The sequence below is a fragment of the Chiloscyllium punctatum genome, chromosome 5 (genome assembly GCF_047496795.1).
Source record: "Chiloscyllium punctatum isolate Juve2018m chromosome 5, sChiPun1.3, whole genome shotgun sequence".
In the NCBI taxonomy this organism is placed as follows: domain Eukaryota; kingdom Metazoa; phylum Chordata; class Chondrichthyes; order Orectolobiformes; family Hemiscylliidae; genus Chiloscyllium; species Chiloscyllium punctatum.
The window spans coordinates 47,049,331-47,071,470 of record NC_092743.1 but is presented as its reverse complement, the minus strand read 5'-3'; the positions used below and the strand labels follow the sequence as shown (position 1 = coordinate 47,071,470).

Genomic DNA, 22,140 nt, shown 5'->3' with positions numbered 1-22,140 from the left:
TTTGCCTTGTCTTTCCACCATCATCCCTTTAAGTAACCTTCCTCAATCCATCGTATTGTGGCTCATTCGATCGCAATTACCTCTATTTAGATTCAGAACCGTAGTCTTAGAATCAATTAAATCACTCTGTCTTGATGAGGAATTCTTACATATTTTGGTTGCTTATCTCCATGGGGCCTCACACAACTCGATCACCAATTATTCCTTTCTCATCATATAATATTCAATCTAGTCTAGTCTGGCCTGTTCTCTAGTTGGTTCTTCTACATATTGGTTCAGAAAACTGTGATGATGCTGTCACTTTAGCAAGGTTATTTTGTCCTTGGGTTTTAAAAGTCATAAAGACAGAGGTGCTGAGGGGTCTAGAAAGAGCTCTTTAAAGTCGAGTGGTTTGACCAGTTGCAGCACACCTGGAATACCCCCTTCACCTCTTCCTTTAAAATAAGAAAAAGTTAGGGTCTAGTCTACCTTAAAATATTTTTTGCAGGGGTCTGGCCTGGTCCATAAAAGATTTTTTTTTAAACAAAAGAGAATTTATTTAAATACTACAGTTGAAACATGAACAAAAGAAAACAGAATTTAGAATAAGTTAACTTGAAAAACCGAACCAACCTGATACTGAAATTTAACGAAGGACTGTCCCAATCCAGTAACATCCCTTAAACACACCACTTAGCAAAAAGGTAAATTGAAACACAGATCCTTCAGGCAGGAGAAAACAACATCCAAAGCAATTTCAGAGTGAAAGTCAGTCAGGAAGCATTTGCTGATGTTTGCAACCTTTCCTGGACTCCATCATCTTGTGACTGCCACAGCTAAATCAAACTAGGAAAAGACCTGAGCTGGGAGAACTGGACACTCCCCTGTGACTGTTAAACTAGGCTCTTTCTAAACTCCTCAGCACCTCTGCCTTTATGACCTGTCTTAAAAAACACAAGGACAAAATCACCTTGTTAAAGTGACAGCATCGTCACAAAACCATCCCATATACACATAAATCCTCCTCATTACTAACTCCAAATTACCCATTATTAGATTGCATGAATCTCTAATTTCCTGTTTAATACTATTCCCAACATCAGTTTGATGGTTATATACAGCCCCCTTGTTTTTGCAGAAGTGGGTACTGCAGATGCTAGAGATTAGAGTCAAGTTTAGAAAGGTACTGGAAAAGCACAGCAGGTCAGGCAGCATCCAAGGAGCAGGAACATTGATGTTTCGGGCAAAAAGCCCTTCAGCTTTGAGATATGTTGCCATGACTTGTCCTTTTAAATTAATTCATTTTCCTGATGAAGGGCTTTTGCCTGAAATGCGATTTTCCTGCTCCTCTGATACTACCTGATCTGCTGTGCTTTTCCAGTACCACTCAAATCTTGCTCCTTGTTTTTGCCCCTTATGTTTTTTGTTTTTCCCATACAGATTCCACATTGTCATGGTTAATATCCTTCATCAATAGTGTATTAATGTCTTCTTTAACCAGCAAAGTAACTCAACTGTTTCTTCCTTTTTGTCTGTCCTTCCTAAACACTGACTACCTCTGGATATTCAGTTCCCATTCTTGTCACGGTGAAGCCATAGTGTCCCCAACCTGGACTTCCAGGAGCTGTAGCTGGAGTCACTTCTGCACACATGCTGGCTCTGGCTCTGGAACTATGCCCAATGTCCCACAATACAGAAGGAAAAGTGCAACACAGCTTTGCGATATTTTGCCATGACTTACCCCTTTAAATTAAATCTTTTGGAAGATGCTTAATACCAAAATATCAATTACTCTAGGGTCCTTATTCCCTAGTCCTTGTTACTATAGGATATAGCCCTTCCACACCACAAACCACAAACAAAACAAAAACACCTTTCCCCTCTGCATCAATTTACTGTATTCCAAAGAGTCTGAGGTGATTTGACTGAAACGTACAAGATCCTGAAGGGACTTGATGCGCTGAATGTCAAAAGGATGTTTCATCTTAGAGTCATAGAGTCATAGAGATGTACAGCATGGAAACTGACCCTTCAGTCTAACCCGTCCATGCCAACCAGATATCCCAACCCAATCTCGTCCCACCTGCCAGCACCCGGCCCATATCCCTCTAAACCCTATTCATATACCCATCCAAATGCCTCTTAAATGTTGCAATTGTACCAGCCTCCACCACTTCCTCTGGCAGCTCATTCCATACACGTACCACCCTCTGTGTGAAAAAGTTGCCCCTTAGGTCTCTTTTATATCTTTCCCCTCTCATCCTAAACCTATGCCCTCTAGTTCTGGACTTCCCGACCCCAGGGAAAAGACTTTGTCTATTTATCCTATCCATGCCCCTCATAATTTTGCAAACCTCTATAAGGCCACCCCTTAGCCTCCGCGCTCCAGGGAAAACAACCCCAGCCTGTTTAGCCTCTCCCTGTAGCTCACATTCTCCAACCCTGGCAACATTCTTGTAAATCTTGTGGAAGAATCTAGGAGTAGGGTCATGGTTTAAAAATAAAGGGTTGCCCATCCATGACATAGATGAGGAAACATTTTTATTTATCCTAAAGAGGTAATTAATTTATTCTGCCACATTACACAATATAACCTTCTCGAAAGTATTCTTTGAAATCATCATTCAGAGTATAACTGATAATCCTATTTTTCTAGTTTATATGTAGATTAAAGTCACCTATGATTGTCTCTTTATTACAATCGCCATAAGACCATAAGACATAAGTGCAGAATTAGGCCATTCTGACCATTACATCTGCTCCACCATTCGATCATGACTGATACATTCATTCACATCATTTTCCTGCCTTCTCCCCATAACCCTTGGTCCTCTTACTAATCAAGAACCTGTCCATCTCTGCTTTAGAGACATTCAATGACTTATTTCTTCTTGCACGTCTTGACCCATATTGCATTCACTGTTAGGGGGCCTGTAAACTACTCCCAGTAGTAACTCATTTACCTACTAGTCATCATCTCCACCTAAACTGGATTGCTTCCTGACCACCTGACACAAGATTTCCTCTAACTATTGTAGATGCCATTTTTGATTAACAGTGTTATCCTCCACCTTTATCCAATTTTTCTCTTTAAATGTCATATATCTCTGAATATTCAGGACTCAATCCTTGTCATTGTTATTGTAACAAAATGACTATTGACTCCGTAATGACTATGAGATTTTAAAAACATATAATGTGCACTATCCTTTTTTTTACTTTGTTATGGATGTTGCACACATGGGGCTTTTAGCTTTGTCCTTTTTGTTTTCTTTGTAACATCCAGTCTTCATTGTTGGTGTGTTCCTCTTTGTTTTCCTTTTACCTCTTCTTGCATTTTTTGAGCCTCATTTCCTACATTATTGTTTTCCTCTCTTACCTTGTCTCTTTAGTGTATTACATCTTTCCATATTTGATCCCTTGAGCCCACACTTCCCCAACAATATTAAGCTAAAAAAACTCTTTCTACTTTCTCAGCTACACGTTCAAAGAATGGCTTTCTAATTTATTGTCTACTTTCCCACAATCTGTGTGCATAATCTGTTTCCTAGTTCTGCTTGTGTTGTTGGTATCTACATGGACCATGCAGTCCTGACTTTCTCCCACTTGATCCTACCCCCTCACTGCAATTTCCTTTCCAGCCTGAGATGATTTCCCGAATCTTGGCACCATCCATCTTGCCTCCAGTTTATAAATACTGAGCCAAAGCTGCTCAAACTTCAAATACTACTGCAGCACTTTAACTGATCATCTAAAAACTTGTGATAATTCTTGCTTCTATCACTCTCTCAGGCAATGAGTTCCAGATACCCACCACCTGTTGTGTGAAAAAAATTCTCCCTTAAATCTATGCCCCTTGGATATTGATTCCGCATCTAAGAAGAAACATTTCTTTATATGTACTCTATCTATAGCCCTCATCATACCATACATCCCAGCGAGGTTCTCCTCTGCCTTTTCTGCTCTAAGGAAACTAACCCTGGTCTATTTAATCTCTCTTCATATCCGAAATGCTTCAAAATCCTGGTGAATCTCTTCTGCACTTTCCTCAGTGCAGTCACACTTTTCCTATAATATGGCAAACTGAACTGCACATAATACTCAAGCTGTGGTTGAACTAGTGTTATATACAGCACCTTCATAATTCCTATGATCTTATATTCAATGCCTTGACAAATAGAGGCAAGTATCCCATATGCCTTCTTAACTACCTTTCCTACTAAGGAACTATGACATGCATCCCAGCGGCCCTGATCATCTGTACTTCCTAGGGTTCAGCCATATTCATCCATCACGCAAGAACCTACAGAACCCATGACCAGTGACATGAAATTTCCTAGGTAAACAATAAAGCTCATTAGCAAGTGATTGCCAACAATGATGATTCAACATTTACTCATTTGCCTTGTTTGTCCTTCCAAAATGCATCACTTCACACCATTTTAAAAAACTTGTTCATGACACATGGGCATCGTTGATTGGCCAGCAAAACTTACCCATCGAGGATTAAATTCCACAACCATGGAAGGAGCTAGTGTGGACCATGTATACATTGGGTGTGGGCGCTTGCACTCCCTTTTTGATTTCCTTACAACCTTCTCCTCTGTTTTTGGTTGCACTTCAGTCCCACGCTCCTGACCTTTGGGCACCCAGTGCGGAGGAGGAAGGATAGGTCAGAGGACCTCCTCGTGGGTCTGCTCCTGGGCCTGGCCAAACTACCATAAACAGGTCCAGGCAGTGGGCCAAGGAAGGAGTCGTTCTGGCCGACTGCCTGCCCCTCTTCCGTGGGTATGTCAGAGCCCGGCTGTCTCTGGAGAAGGAGCACGTGGTGTCCACCAACACCTTTGAGATGTTCAGGGAAAGGTGGGCACTGCAGGGTGTGGAGTGCATTATTTCCCTCTTGAACTCTATTTTGATTTAATCCCTACCCTCCCCTTCACTGTTTGATCACACAGCATTGCCCTTTGATGAGAAGGGCATTGCTTGTCACTGGCCACTTGGGTGTTTCCTTTCTTCCTGGTGGTGGGAGTTGAATAAAGATTTGTACACCTGTTGTCTTTCACTGTTTCACACCCGCACACACACAACATGGGTGCTGGGGTAAATACCGCCTAACTGTGATAGTGAAGGGAAGGAATAGAAAAAAAATGAAGGAGCTAGTGCTTCCAAATAAACCTTTTGGACTATAACCTGATGCTGTGATTTTTAACTTGTTCTTTATGCCAACTGAGTCAGCTTGTCTAGACCTCTATAAAGTCCTGACTTTAAGCGACAGAACAAGAGACGTCTGTAGTGGGAAGATGGTAAAGGTGCGTGAGAAGTATCAGTCATTTTGAATGAGTGCTATGCATTGCCCCAGTGTAGGGCATTTCACAAAGAATTTCCAAGCTGTTGCGCCCTTTCTGATCACGTGGTTTTCAACGGCGATGGTCGGGGGAGCTCGCGGCGGGGGCAGGGAATGAGCCTTGAGGGAGGAGTGTGGGAGCGCGTGGCGGGGGCGTGCTTTAGGCGGGGCTGCTGTTGCTGCTATGGTAACGGGGCCAGTCCCGCTCTGCTTTGACTGGGGCAGTCTGTCCATGGCGCAGGCTCATTACGGCTGCGGTTGATGGCTGAAGGAGCGGCCGCCTTTCTCGTCACTTTTTAAACGAGTCGCAACCGTCATGTTTCAGGCCCGTGATCAGGACACGCGAGCCAGGTAAGACTTCCCGTTACCCTCCGGCACTGTTTCGGGTTATGTCTGTAGGCAAGCTCGAGGCCGAAGGCCTTGGCTCCATCAGCGGCTTTGGGAACCAACAACGTCAGTTGACGATGGGAAAGAAATCATTCATCTGAGATCCTCGGTATTTTGCTTTTACTTGAGACTCTCAGGTTCAGGGATTGGCCAGGAAGGAACTTGCATCGCTCTTCAGTTTCTCTCTAATCTCCTGTCCTGCCCTTTCATCTTGTCCATGAGATCTATCTTCAGCTCAGTTGGCTCTATTCCATCTAAATTGCCAACCATCCAAATCATGTTCTGATATCAGTATTAGCTTGTTTTTTCTTCTAGTTGTGTCCCTCTGCCCTTTATATCCACTGTCATCACCTGTCCTCAAAGATGTAATCCTGTACCCCATCATTCTCACAGACTACTGCATTACTGCCCCTTCCTTATACCTGGTGCCCCCCAAGGATCTATCCTTGTTCTGTCATATTTTTTTGTTTACCTTCTACTGCTGATATCATCCAGAAGTGATGTTAGTTTTCACATGTCCACTGATAATATGCAGCTCTACCTCATCATCCTCCCTCTCCATTTCAGTAATTTTCTGCAACTAAAATTTGGTAAATGAAAGTCATTATCTTCAATTGCAGCTGCAAATTTCATTTGCTAACTTGAGAGCCCACTCCTTTCTGTAAGAATTGTGTGAAGCTGAACGATGTTTGGTTCTATTTGACCCCAAGATAAGTTTGTAACCATTTTGCCACACCATCCCTGATGGTAGATATGCCAATCTCAAGAATATCACTTTAACCACCTTACACTAGCTCATCTGTTGTCATCCATTTCATAGAGTCTTCTGTTTTTGTTTACTTTTAGATTTAACAAATCCAGTATATTCCTGACAAGCCTCTTACATTTGACCCCATCTCCACTCAGAAATGTAAGATCATCCAACACAATGCTGCCTGTGCAGTTTCTCTCATCAACTCCTGTTCACAGATCACTGCTGTGCTTGCAGACTTACGATGACTTGATTTAAAATTTCATTCTCCTTTTGAAATCCCCTACTGGTCTTACTCCTGCCTATGTGCATGATGTAAGGAATTAAGGGGTTGGACAACTTGTTGTATTTGTGATAAGGTACCACACATCAGACTACTTAATAAGATGAGCCCATGGTGTTGGAAGTTGTACATCAACATGGATAGAGGATTTTCTAATTAATAGATTTGGGTTAAGGAGGGCATTTTTCAGGATGGTAATGTATAATGACTGGAGTGCGAGGGCCGCAATGATTTACAATGTAGATTAATGACATAGTTGAGTAAAGTGAATGTACTGTAGCCAAGATTGTGGATGACACAAAAATAGGTGAGAATGTAAGTGATGAGGATGATACAGAGTCTGCAGCGGAATATAGACAGTTAAGCAAGTAGACAAACACTTGGCAGGTGAAATATAACTTGGGGAAACATGAAGTTCTGTGCTTTGGCAGGAAGAACAGAGGAGCTGAAGATTATTTAATTGAAGAAAGACTGCAGAAAAGAGGAGCTGAAGATTATTTAATTGAAGAAAGACTGCAGAAAAGTGCATAACAACAGAAGGGTTTGGTACTGTTTGTGCATGAATCATGAAATGTTAGCATCTAAATTCAGTGGATAGTGAGAAGGTAAATGGAATGTTGGCATTTAATTTTATAGGTAATTGAGTATAAAGACAAGGAGACTTTGCAAAAAACTAGACAAAACACTAGTCAGACCACAGCAGGAATATCATGAACCATTCTGGGTTCCTTATCTAAGGAAAGATATCCTGGCATTGACAGCCATCTAGAGAAGGTTCCCTATATTTTTACTAATTATGGATGTTTTGTCTTATGAGGTGAGGTTGCATCAGTTCAGCCTGTACTCATTGGAATTTAGGAAAATGAGGAGACATGATTGAAAGATACATAGATCTTTGGTTGCTCGACAGGGCAGATGCAGAAAGGTTGTTTGCCCTTGAGAGAGTGAAGGACAAGATGGCATAATCTCAGAGTAAGGGGTTGCACATTTAAACCACGGATGAGGAGGAATTTCTTCTCTCGGATGGCATTAAATCAGTGGAATTCCTTGCAGAAGACTGTTAAGGCTGGGTCATTAAGTATATTCAAAATGTAGACTTTTAATTGGGGAGGGAATCAAGGTTTATGGGGAAAAGGCAAGAAAGTGGAGTTAGGATTATCGAATCACCTCTGCTGTCATCAAATGACAGAGCAGATGCAATGGGATAAATGATCTACTTCTGCTCCTTTTATCTTGTGATCCCTTCCTCATTAAAGAGGATGGGGTGGAGAGTGGGAAGGGTGTGCAGATTTTATGTTTCAGACTTGAATCATTACTTTTCTGAAGTGGAAAAAAATTTAGAAAACTCGAATTTCTGAACCTTTCAGTGAGGGTGAGGAAAGCAGAGTTTCAGAAGTGTCACCAATCCACACTGAGGGGACCATTTTAGTTATGGTCAAAGACTCTGCTATATTTAGGCCAAGATCTTCCAGTTGCTGACTCTCCAACTCCTCAGGATCATCCAACCCTGACTTAGGCTCAGAGGCCCAGCTATTCTGAGTGGTTGTGGCAGTATAGATGGATCGTGTGGAAGACAAGACTCCTGTCTGGGAATCTGAAACTTTTAACAGGCAATTAACAGGTATTTGGAGCCCTTTGTTTTTGAAAATAAGTCCCCACCTCTGGGTGGTACCAAGAGACTTCACTTCGAATTGCACAGGAAAAGTTGGAGGTCCTAAGATAATAAGACCATAACACAAGAGCAAAAAGTAAACCATTGAGCCTGCTGTAGTTCAATGGGATCATGACTGATCAAACAATCCTCATTCCACTTTCTTGACTCTTCCCCACAGTCATTGATTTCCATTTAATAACTCAAAATCTTTCTATTTCAGCCTTGACTATACAATTTTCTATAGCTTTTTGCAGTGAAGAATTCCACAAATTGATTCCACACCGAGAGAAGAAAATCCTCCTCTTTGGGCAACCCCTTACTTTGAGATTATGCCCTTTTTGTCCTAAACTCTCCCAAAAGGGAAACCATCTCTAACCCTTAAGAGAATGTATTCTTCAGCAAGGTAATCTTTTATTCCTGTAAACTCTAATGAGTACCTGGGATCGACCTACTGAAGCTTCTTTGGACTGTCTCCTATGCCAACATATCTTTACTTGGATACGGGACCAAAACATTTCACAGTATTCTAGGTGTGACCTTGTATGGTTTTAGCAAAATTTCTCTCTTGTCTTTTTATACTCCAGTCTCTTTGAAGAAAAGACTAACATTCAGTTTGCCTTCCCTTTCACCCATTCTACTTTATGCTAGCTTTTTGTGATTTATGCACGAGGAACCCCGTGTTCCTCTGTGCTGGAATTTTCTGTGGTCATCTAAGTTGTGCAGTCAACATCACTAATGTGCAAGAAATTTTTAAAAACTAGGAATTTTTGTGCAGGTGGAAGATTGTGATATGAAGAAATGGCTAATATCAACTATTGACACATCTTCTCCACATCTTCCAACATTAGAACAGCAAAGGAACCCTGCAGAATTCAAGCCAAAGTATTTTAGCTTCATTGATGACTTGAAGCTAAATGATGTAATACGAAAAGTTTGATCCCTGCAAAATTAGCTTGCTGATGGAGTAGACAATGGATAAAGTTGAGCAAGAGATTCACTTTCTACTGAATTATCCCCACTGCAATTCATGAATTTGTCACACTTGTCAGCTATCTGGATTTCTGCAACACTGCTAAAAGAAAAAGCAAGGTTGACACAACAATTACTAATCACAACATCCAACAAGGCATGGAAGAGATCCTCTATGACAATTTTTATCTCTTAAAACATTCATCATTCTGCACTTTCTAAAAGTAAAACTTTTTTTCTTTTCCAGAGACAGTCAAACCAAATATATTCAGAGCACTGTTGCAAATGTGGAAAAGCACTTTGGTGAGATCTGCACCTTATTTGCAGCCTATGTAAGGAAAACTGCAAGACTACGTGATAAGTCTGACCTCCTGGTTAAAGAACTCCGAGAGTACTCTGAAACAGAAACTCCTAATGTAAAATATGGTCTAAGTAGCTTTGCAGATCACTTTGCTTTAATTCAAGATTATCGACATGCAGAGGTGAGTTGCTGAAAATATCTGCTAAATGCATTCTCAACATTTTTGCATTTATCGGTTATATGTTTATCAGTTATACACTGTCTTTTAACACCTGATTTTGATCTGCATAAAGTTTGCTATAATGGAGTTGTCACTTTTTTTACTACCAGATATTTTAAAATCTTTTTGCTTTATCTATGAAGCAACAGCTGTTATTCAGCATCAATTATCAGTCCCACTCCAAAGCAGAAGGATTCCAAGAATGGAAGTTGAAATTGGGACAATAACTTCAGATGAATACTGGCCAGAGTTGTGAAGTAATTCATGTTGGCAGTAAGCGATGAGAGATGTTCTAAAAGGAGTGCAGGAGGAGTGGGACCTATGTATTTACACATGTTAATCATTGAAGGTGTCAGGAAAGGTTGAGAGGGTACGGTTATGAAAATATTTTATAACTGACAGTCATATCGTATACAAAATTTAATATAAAATTTTTGTATAGAATGATGGTGTGGCCTCAACTGGAGAACTGCATCTAGTTTCACACTTTAGGAAGGAAGCAATGACAATAGCAAGAGTTTTTTTCTAATTAGATTAGATTACTTATAGTGTGAATGCAGGCCCTTCGGCCCAACAAGTCCACACCGACCCTCCGAAAAGCAACCCACCCAGACCCATTCCACTACATTTACCCCTTCACCTAACACTACGGGCAATTTAGCATGGCCAGTTCACCTAACCTGCACATTTTTGGGCTGTAGGAAGAAATTGGAGCACTCTGAGGAAACCCACGCAGACACTGGGAGAATGTGCAAACTCCATACAGACAGTTGCCTGAGGCGGGAATTGAACCCAGGTCCCTGGTGTGTGCCACTGTGCCGCCTGTGTCTGGAATGTGTAGACTGTAGGCAGATTTTAATTAATACACTCAAGGAGTTGGATTATTATCTGAAAAGGAAAATTTACATAGGGCACTGGGGAGAGGGCAAAGGAGTGGCATTAGGTAAATTGTTCATTTGGAGAGCAAGCAATGGCAAAAAAATTCAAATTACATTTTTTTTAATGCTGTAACTACTTTGTGATTCTGTAATTTGTGCTAAAATCAAAAAAGAAGAATGTTGTCCACCAGCAAACTTCTGCTGTACCTAATCAAGAAGGGGTGCAAATAAAAACAACTTGGGCTATACTTCTGTTTTTTTTTACACTATTTACCTGAGGTCATTTTCAAACACTTAGATGCAGATTAATTGGAAGTTTTGTCTTTGAAAACATTTAATGGAATTTTAGGATTCTAATTATTTGCATGATGAAACTCAGAAATTATTTAAGGATCCTAGATTTAAAAATACAGACATAACTTAGTGCTCAGAAACAGCCAATTTGCCCCAACAGATTTAACTGGTCTTCTGCTTAATGAGTTTTCTTCCACAAATCATCTTTATCTAACCCTTGCATGCATTTATCTAGGATTACCTGAAACACATCAATGTTAATTATTTCAAATACTCCTATAGGTTGAGTTCTGCATTCTTTTAACTCCTTTTTTTTAATATATAAAAGATATTTCTCTAGAATGTCCCTTTTTGAATTTATTTATATTTTATCTTTATAAGTCTCTAATTTTGATCTCTTCCCACAAATGGAGAGCGATGACTGACTATTGTTGGACAAAAAAAGACAAATTTTAATAAAATGTTTTGTTTTGGACTCATCACAACCATTTGGAAGGATCTCTGTTTAAGAGGAAAACTAACTGAATGAGAGTTGCTGCATGAGAAAAGAATACTGATTGGTTGGCAAATTGTTTCTCTGGCTGTACCAGAGTTAACTTGCCAACCAATCAGATTATATCAATCATACAATGTAAAGGTTGGTATTCTTGCAATCATCTGGAAAATGTTCAAGATGAAAAACTTTGACAAAATTGCCTTTTTCCAACAATACTGAATGTATAAATTACCAAACAATTCAAAGAATTATTTTATTTTTGAATATGCCTCCTGTTAAACATTTTAATTCCTTTCTGTTATTTAGGTTTATCTTTTTTCAATGTGTGTCCTGCTATTCTGCTTTCTCCAGTTATGATGCAGTTGATAGTGTGAGATTGAGAGTATTAAGGTCCACACCTGAGACTTGAGTACAAAATCCAGCCTAACATTTCAGGTACTAATGGAGTACTTCATCTTTGGAAGTGTCATTTTCCACGCGAAGCAATTAACTGAGGCACCCACCTTGGTTAGCCAAATATGCAGTAAACGACTCCATGGCACTTCAAAAATTTGCCATCCTGGAATTTCCCCATTTTCAGATAAGATGCAGTGTTCAGGGAGAGGTGACATATGTAGTTGTGAGCCATAAAATGAACTCTGAATATAGGGATAGTGTGGTGCTGGCAAAGCATTGCACGTCAGGCAGCATCCAAGGAGCAGGAGTATTGACATATTGAGCAAAAGTCCTTCATCAGGAATGATGCTGCCTGATTCATCGGATGCTGCCTGACCTGCTGTGCACCACGCTATCGACTCCATTCTGCAATCCTCACTTTTACCTAGTCTGAGTGAATATATCTGTGCATTTGTATCATAAATTGGCTTTAGAACAGCATGGCATATTAGATATGCTGTATTTTTGCTTACAAAGTCAATGTGGCAGTCATTGTTCTGAGTACACATCGGGTAGACCCACAAAAATGTCCATTGCCAGTTCTGGCCATTTTGTATATACAAGTATAGTTGGTGGCAGTGAAATATTACATTTGCCATTAGCTGCATTCATGTAATGAGTAAAAGTGACTCTTTGAATTCTGATTCTTAGAGAATAAAATTCATCCATTCGTGCAGCAGCCTCTAAAATACCTAGCCAACGGACTGTGGGCTCACATCCACTTTCTTGAGTTGTCAGTGGGAATAAATTCTTAAGTGCAATTTTTATCTATGTAATTTTTAATGTCCTAATTAAGCAAATCAGTCACATTACATCAAGTTGGCAAGCAGAATTTAAATTTGCTTTCTATGGCGAGAGTGCAGAGGAGATTGTTGCCTGGGGTGAAAAGTTTCAGGGAAAAGATAGAGAAAATGGATAGGCTGGGTTTATTTTTCTTTGGAGCAGAGGAGTGAGATGGAACTTGATTGAGGTTTACAAAATTGAAAGGCAGAGATAGAGTAGATCATGCTAATCTCTTTTCCCATGGCAGGTGTATCTGAGACCAGAGCACAAGTTCAAGGTGAGAAGCAAGTGGTTTAGAGGAGATCTGGGGAAAAAAACTTTATGGTAACATACGGAATGCGCTGCCTGAGGGGTTGGTTGAGGCGGGTACTCTTGCAACATTTAAGCATCTAGGTGAGTACTTAAAATGCTGAGGCACAGTAGACTATGGACTATGTGCAAATAAATGGGATTAGTGTAGTATAATGTTTGTATATTGGCATAGATATGGTGAGTTGAAGATTCTGATTCTTAATCTGTTTACAATTTGCCTTTTGCTTGCATAGGTTGAAAGGCTAGAAGCTAAAGTTGTAGAACCTTTGAAGAAATATGGTTCCATAACCAAGTTGAAAAAGGTATGTTCAGTGTGCATAAGGAATTATTAGACTTTATATTATGAAAAATTATGTAATAGTATGGATGTTTTAAACATAGACCATATGAAGTTCTAATATTTTGTTTAAGCATTTGTATTACATTTCATTCCCTGTTCTTAAGATTCATAAACTTTCATATCTCACTGGGGTATCACATTAGAAATCAAGCATTGCCATTCCCATAGTTGTCCAAAAAATTAGGCTCTTATAAAAGTATATACAATTTCTCAATTTCTTTGTTTTAATCCCAAAATGACAGCATGGAACAGGTTTCTGTACTCAATAAGGATGACTATTTATCTGTAAGAAACAGATTAGCTACAATTAAATAATTAGAGTCAGAGTTCTACAGCATGGAGACAGGCCTTTGGTCCAAACTGGTCCGTGCTAACGCCATTTCCTGCACTTGGCCCATATCCTTCTAATCCCTTCCTATCCATGTATTTGTCCAAATACCTTTTAAAATGTTGTTAATGTACCTACTTCAACCATTTTCACTAGCTGCTCATTCCATGTGTGTACCACCCACTGCGTAAACCGTTGCCCCTCTGGTTCCCTTTTATTCTTTTTCCCTTTAACTTTACCGATGTCCTCGAATCCCCAACCCTGGCAAAAAGACTGAGTGCATTCACACTTCCCATGTCTCATGATCTTCTACAGTTCTTTAAGATCCCACCTCCGTCTCCTACACTCTAAAGAAAAACATGCTAACTTGTCCAACCTCCCCCTATAGCTCAGATCATTAAGTCCTGGCAACATCCTTGTAAATTTCTTCTGCACTCTTTGCAGTTTAATAACATCCTTCTGAAAGCAAGGTGACCTAAACTGAACACAATACTCCCAGGTGCAGCCTCACCCAGTGTCCTACAATATAACTTCCCAACTTCTGTACTCAGTGCCCTAACTGAAAGTCAGTGTGTCAAAGCCTTCTTCAATGCCCTATCTACCTGTGACTCCACTTTTAGAGAAATGTGAACCTGAACTCCAAAATCCCTCTGTTTCCCCTACACTCCTTAAGGCCCTACCATTCACCATGAAACACCTACCTTGATTTGACATTACCTTATGCTTTTTTATATTAAACTCCACTTGCCATTTCTCAACCCACTTCTCCAGCTGATTAGGATCCTGCTGCAATTTCTGTTCAAGTCATAAAGATGTACAGCATGGAAACAGACCCTTTGGTCCAATTCATTCATGGCAACCCAATCAAGTCCCACCTGCCAGCACCGGCCCATATCCCTCAATCCTTCCTATTCATATACCGATCCAGATGCCTTTTAAATGTTGCAATCGTACTCGCCTCCTCCACTTCCTCTGGCAGCTGATTGCATACATGTACCACCCTCTGGAAAAAGTTGCCCCTTTGGTCTTTTTTGTATCTTTCCTCTCAACCTATGTCTTCTAGTTCTGGACTCTCCCACCCCGGGGAAGAGCCATTTTCTATTTATCCAATCCACGATAAATTATGATTTTATAAACCTTTGTAAGGTCACCCCTCTGCCTCCGAAGCTCTAGGGAAAACCGCCCCAGCCTATTCAACCTCTCCCTATAGCTCAATTCCTCCAACCTTGGCAACGTCCTTGTAAATCTTTTCTGAACCCTTTCAAGTTTCACACCGTCGTTCCGATAGGAAGGAGACTGGAATTGAAAACAATATTCCAACAGTGGCCTAACCAATGACCTCCCAACTCCTGTACTCTATAGTCTGGCCAATAAAGGAAAGTAAACCAAATGCCGCCTTCACTATCCTAACAATCTATCTACATGCTTTCAAGGAGCTATGAACGTGCACGCCAAGGTCTTTGTTGAACAACATTACCTAGGACCTTACCATTTAAGTGTGTAAGTCCTGCCAAAATGCAGCAGCTCACATTTATCTAATTTTAAACCCCATCTGTCACTTCTCAGCCCATTGGCCCATCTGATCAAGATCCTGTTGTAATCTGAGGTAACCTTCTTCACTGTCCACTACACCTCCAATTTTGGTGTCATCTGCAAACTTAGTAACGATACCTCTTTTGCACACATTTAAATCACTTATAAGTGACAAAGTAGTGGACCCAGCACCGACCCTTGTGGCACTCCACTGGTCACAGTCCTCCAGTTTGAAAGACAACCCTCAACCACCACCCTCTGTCTTCTTCCTATGAGCCAGTTCTGTATCCAAGTGGCTAGTTCTCCTGTATTTCATGAGCTCTAACCTTGCTAACCAGTCTTCCATGAGGAACCTTGTCGAATGCCTTACTGAAGTCCATATAGATCATGTCCACTGCTCAAAAGCCATGTTGACTATCCCTAATCAGTCCCTGCTTTTCCAAATACATGTACATCCTGTCCCTCAAGACTCCCTCCAACAACTTGCCTACCACCAATGTCAGGTTCACTGGTCTATAGTTCTCTGGCTTGTTCTTACCACCCTTCTTAAACAGTGGTACCACGTCAGTCAACCTCCAGTCTTTCGGCACCTCACTTGTGACTATTGATGATATCTCAGCAAGGGGCCTAGCAATCGCTTCCCACAGAGGTCTAGGGTACACCTGATCAGATCCTGGGGATTTATCCACTTCTATGTGTCTCAAGGCATCCAGCACTTCCTCTCCTGTAATATGGACACTTCTTTTTTTTTCAAGATGTCACCATCTATTTCCCTACATTCTATATCTTCCATGACCTTTCCACAGTAACCACTGATGCAAAATACTCATTTAGTATCTTCGCCCATCTCCTGCGGCCTCACACAAAGGCTGCCTTGCTGATCATTGAGGGGCCCTATTCTCTCCCTAGTTACCCTTTTGTCCTTAATGTATTTGTAAAAACCCTTTGGATTCTCCTTAACTTTATTTGCCAAAACTATCTCCTGTGCCCTCCTGATTTCCCTCTTAAGTATATCCCTACTGCCTTTATACTCTAAGGATTCATTCGATCTATCGACCTGACATATGCTTCCTTCTCTCTCTCAACCAAATCCTCAATTTCTTTAGTTATCCAGCATTCCCTACATCTACCAGCCTTTTCTTTCACCCTGACAGGAATCTACTGTCTGTGGACTCTCGTTATCCTTCTTCAGTGTCCATGATCCCAACTATTTTAGTGTCATCTGTAAACTTATTAATCATGCCTTGTACATTCTCATCCAAATCAAAAATTAGTTAGCAAATAGTAATGGGCCCAGCACCAATCCCTGAGGCACTCCATTAGTCACAGGCCTCCAGTCTGACAAGCATCCTTCTGCTATTATTCTCTGCTTCCTTTCATCAAGCTAGTTTGTATCCAATTTGCCAGCTCGCCCTGGATTCCATGTGAGCTCACCTTCCAGAGCAGCCTATCATGTGAACCCTGATCAGTGACCTTACTGAAATCCATATCGATTGTAAACTAACAACTCTTAGTTAAAACTCTAACCCACTTCAACAAGGGGTAAGTGATATTTGGAGATTGACACCCGAGAGAAGAAGAAAATCAGTTGGATAGAGACTCCTTCCACGTCCCTTTACCTCTTCTCTTTTCCTAGTTAGTCAGTTCTGAAGAAGGCCACTGGACCTGAAACATTAACTTGTATTCTCTCAGCAAATGCTGCCAGACCCACTGAGTTTTTCCAGCAATTATTCCTTTTGTTTCTGATATCTAGCATTCACAGTTCTTTGGATTTTTTTTTATTTGCAGTGGGGATTAGGCTATTTGAAGTAGATTCTTACACCATTTCCACAAACACAATAATTGAAAAACCTAGTGGTGATTTAGATTACCAAAGAATTGCTTCCTGCTCTTAAAGAGTCAATTTTGTTTCATTTATCATGGTTAATTTTCTACTCTTGTGCAATTACTAATATTTTATCATTTTAACACAATACTGATAACCTCAAATTTCAAAAATGGATTGTAGGAGCTGAAATGAGCATTTCTAAAATTCACAACTGCTTGTACATTTTCTTTCAATCAGTACTGTTACTTCATATTAGCAAAGGATCAACAAATTACTTTATTCCAATCTTTTAGTCTTTGACCTGCAGAGAATTGGCTAATGTATCTTGCACTTAAAATGTCCTTTAAAAAATATTGGATGTTAAAAGTATTTTTGAAATAAATAACTGCAGGGATAGTGCATACATTGATTTTGTTCTTTCAAAATTCCTTGGGTTTAATTACATTTTCCAAGGATTTAAAGGTAGCAAACATAATTCTATGATTTAACAAAGGAGGAAGAGAAAAAAACATAGGCCAGTTCGCCTAACCTCAGCATTGAAGAAAATTTAAGAGTCAAAGTTTAGGTAGTTGAAAACAGAACACTTATGATCAAGCATTGACAACACATACCTTATGTACGGGAAATCATGTTCGACTAATCTATTGGGAATTTTTAAAGGATGTAACATTGAAGATAGGAAAGGGGGAATTCAGTGAATGTTGTGTATTTATATTTTCAAAAAAAATTATTAGTCAAATTGGGACTATAGGATTATCGGTTTATATTATGCCACTCTCCATCCTGATATGGAAATATAGTGCTTTGTCTTCAGTATCATTAGGTCAAATTCCTGGAACTACCTCCCTAATGACATCGTGGCTGTACTTACGCCAAGCACCTTTTCAAAAGCATAGAGGAAGTGCAAAAAAAATTACCCAGCCAGTATTCCCCACATCCCATGAGTGAATTAAGAATTGGTTTTCGGAAAGAGAATAAGTGGGATTTTTTTTTTTGAATGGGTAGGAAGAAACTAATGGGATATTTATCCTCAGCTATTTTTGTATTCTTTATTGATGATTTGTACCAGGGAACTGAGTGTGATATATCAAATGATAGAACAAATTAAAGAGCGGAATGACTGTTTTGTCTCATTTGTATCTGTACATTCAAATTTGGATAAGGTTGTGGCTGATCTTTTCGTAGCCTCAACTTTACTTTTCCATCCACCCTTATACCCTTTCACTCCCTTACAAATCTCGAAACAACAAAAAGTTTGGTGGAAATCTGCGCACTGAGAAGGATGCTGTGAGGCTGCAGAAGCATATGATATATTGTGTAAGTGAGTAAGAATGTAGCAAATGTAATACAATGAGGAAAGATGTGAAGTTACCCACTTCATTTGGAAAAATAAGAGCAAAATACACTTGAATGGTGAGCATCTAATAAATGCTTGTATTCAAAGGAACATGTGTGTCCTTGCACATGAAACTCAAAGGTAACCTGCATGTATCAGAAGCCTTTAGGGAGGCAAATGAAACTGTATGTCAGCTTTTGTCACAAACTTATGAGTAAAAAAGTCTTTCAACTATTATGTAAGGTATTAGTAATGTCACGCCAAGAATTCCATGTATGGTTTAATCTTCAAGGAAGAAACTACTTCTCCCTGAGAGAGCAATATGTTTTCACTGGATTGACTTCTATGTTAAAGGGATTGTTTTATAAGGAGTGATTATGGAGACTAGGCCTATTTTCTGTAGAGTCGAGAAGAATGAGATGTGATCTAATTGAAACATACAATTCTTAGGGGGCTTGACAAGGTGGATACTGAATGCGTCCCTTATTAGGAAATCTAAAACATACATTTCAGAAAAAATGTCAACCGTTCAGGATTGAGATGAGAAACTACTTCACTCAAAGGGTTCTGAACTTTGGAATTCTCTACCAATACAGATGCCTAGTTGTCGAGTATAATCAAAGTTTATAGAATTAAGACATTGCCACTCAGCCAGCCAAGCCTGATCAAACTCTTAGATGATTTGTACCCACAGTATCCCTTAACTTTTAATGCCAGTGAAAATCAGAAATGTATCAGTCTCAACCCACAGCCCTCTGGGAGACCTGGGAATTCCAAAGATTCACTATCCTGAGTAAAAATAAAACTTCCTCACAGAAGTCCTAAATGGATCTTGTTGTTTTTTAAAAAAATAACTCCCTGGTTCTAGATTCCCAACCAGGGAAAAGTATCTAATATGTCTAAACCTTTAAGAATTTCGTAGGTTTCAATAAGATCACCTCATTCTTTGAAATGCTATAGAAAACATCTCAATTTGTCCAATCTGTCTTCATAATTATCCTGGAGGAGCAAGTCTGATGAACCTTTCTCGCAACAGAGGGATGCGATACTACCCTTTTTTGGGTAAGGATACCAAAATTGCGTACTCAACTCTAGGTGAGAAAAGATGAAAAGTTGGAGTTGAGGTGTAAACTAGCCATCAGGTGCTAGAAAACAAGATGTGTTGCAAATATTCAGCAGGTCTGGCAGCATAGGTAGAAAGTGAAACAACGGATGTTTCAAGTTGAAAATAACTCTTTAGAATTAGAATGCAACCTTTTAGAAGATGCAATTTACTGCTCTGAACCTATATGGACGAAAGAGCTGAGTTCCAGAGGGAACTGAAACTGACTGGCCTTGTCATCAAGGCCACATTTGATCGAGTGTGCCATCAAGAAGCTCTATCAAACTGGAGTCAGTAGGACTCAGAGGGTGAGGTAGATCTCTGCACTGGTTCAAGAAATACCTGGTACGCAGGAAGATTTTTCTGGTTGTTTGAGGTCAGTCATCTTTATACAGGAGTTGTGACATCATGTTACAGTCGTACAAGACATTGGTAAAGCCACATTTGAAGTGCTGTGTGCAATTCTAGACACCATACTATAGGAAGGATGTTATTAAACTGAAAAAGGTGTATTTAAAAAAAAAAATACTTTGGATGTTACCAACACTGGAAGATTTGAGTTATAAGGAGAGGCTGAATAGGCTAGGTTCTTTTCTTTATGCTGGAGCATAGGAGGCTCATAAAATCATGAGGGACATAAGGTGGATAGCCAAGGTCTTCTCCCCAGGATAGTGGTGTCCAAAACTATAGAACATAGATTTAAGGTGAGAGAGGAAAGATTTAAGAGACCTTGAGGGGCACCTTTCTACACAGGGTGGTTGTATATGGAATGATCTTCCAGAAGAAGTGGTAGAGGCAGGTGCCTTTATAACATTTGAAAGACATAGGAAAGGATAGGAAATGTTTGGAGGGATGTGAGCCAAACTGAGGCAAATGGGACTAGTTCAATTAAGGAAACCTTGTCTGCACAGATAAGTTGGTCTAATGGGCCTGCTTCCATGCTCTAGGACTCTGACTCTATCTCAACTCAGTGACACCTCTGGCAGATTTCTTTAGGATAGTCTCTATGGTCCAGCCATCTTCAGTTGCATCAACCATGACCTTCTCTATATCATAAGGTCAGAAGTGGGGATGTTCCCTACTTGATAACTGCAAAGGGTCCAATAGTTTTTTTTTAATCTGGCTGGCAAGTTGCAAGTAACATTCGCTCCACAAAAGTATTGGGCAATGGCCATCCCCCACAAAAGACAATCTAACCATTGCCCTTGATATCATTGAACATCTCACTTTAACATTCTGATAGTTACCATTAAACTGGGCTAGTTATATTCATTCTGTGGCTACAAGAGTACGTTAGACACTTGGAATCTTGCAGCAAATAATGTCTCCTGATTTTCCAAAGCCTGCCCATTATCTATAAGCACAAGTCAGGAATGTGATTAAAAATTCTCCTTTTGTTTGGATGAGTGTAGCTCCAACAATACACAAGAAGCTTGATGCCGTTGAGGATAGCTTGATTGACACCACATCCATAACATCTACTGCCTCAAACACTGATTCTCAGTAGGAGCAGTGTGTACCATCTGCAAGATGCACTGCAGAAATTCAACACCCTTTTGAACTCTCAACTGCTAAATCAAGAAGGACAAGTGCAGCAGATACATGGGAATACCACCACCTCTAAGTTGCCTTCTAAACCACTCCGCATCCAGACTTAAAAATGTGTTGTTCCTTCAGGGTCATTAGGTCAAAATCTTAGAAATTCTCCCCCCCCCCCCAAGGTATTGTGGGTCTACTAATATCAAATGTACTGCGACAGCTCACCATCACCTTCTCAATGCTAATTGAACTTGCATCCTGTGAGCAAATATAAAAAAAGTGATGTAGACAGCGATCTCTATCATTGGAGCAAAACCTCTAGATCTTGATTTTTATTAGCCTTAATCTTTATTATTTCATATATCTGTACCTTTAGAACATAGAACAATACAGCACAGAACAGGCCCTTCGGCCCACGATGTTGTGCCGAACATTTGCCCTAGCTTAAGCACCTATCCATGTACCTATCCAATTGCTGCTTAAAGGTCACCAATGATTCTGACTCTGCCACTCCCACAGGCAGCGCATTCCATGCCCCCACCATTGTCTGCGTAAAGAACCTACCCCTGACATTGCCCCCTATACCTTAAATTTATGTCCCCTTGTAACACTGTTGTACCCGGGGGAAAAAGTCTCTGACTGTCTACTCTATCTATTCCCTTGATCATCTTGTAGTTCTCTATCAAGTCACCCCTCATCCTTTACCGTTCCAATGAGAAAAGGCCTAGCACTCTCAACCTATCCTCCTACGACCTATTCTCCATTCCAGGCAACATCCTGGTAAATCTCCTCTACACCCTCTCCAAAGCTTTCACCTCTTTCTTAAAATGAGGCGACCAGAACTGCACACAGTAATCCAAATGTGGCCTTACCAAGGTCCTATACAGCTGCAACATCACTTCACGACTCTTGAATTCAATCCCTCTGCTAATGAACGCTAATACACCATAGGCCTTCTTACAAGCTCTATTCACCTGAGTGGCAACTTTCAAACATCTATGAACATAGACCCCAAGATCCCTCTGCTCCTCCACCTTACTAAGAACCC

The 22,140-nt window shown here is 40.2% G+C and overlaps 2 protein-coding genes across 3 annotated transcripts in view; one reads left to right on the top strand and one right to left on the bottom strand.

Moving 5' to 3' along the window:
- Window positions 1–22,140, bottom strand: part of LOC140477055 (RNA-binding protein 12-like) — a 137,703-nt gene that overhangs the window by 40,282 nt on the left and 75,281 nt on the right. The window lies entirely within an intron of this gene.
- The window catches only part of cibar1 (CBY1 interacting BAR domain containing 1), a 65,528-nt gene continuing 48,875 nt past the window's right edge, over window positions 5,488–22,140 (top strand). Inside the window, exons 1-3 of the mRNA XM_072570247.1 lie at window positions 5,488–5,674; window positions 9,615–9,849; window positions 13,320–13,388. Coding sequence (XP_072426348.1) covers window positions 5,640–5,674; window positions 9,615–9,849; window positions 13,320–13,388 — 339 coding nt within the window. The 5' untranslated portion in view covers window positions 5,488–5,639. The remainder of the gene's footprint in view (window positions 5,675–9,614; window positions 9,850–13,319; window positions 13,389–22,140) is intronic.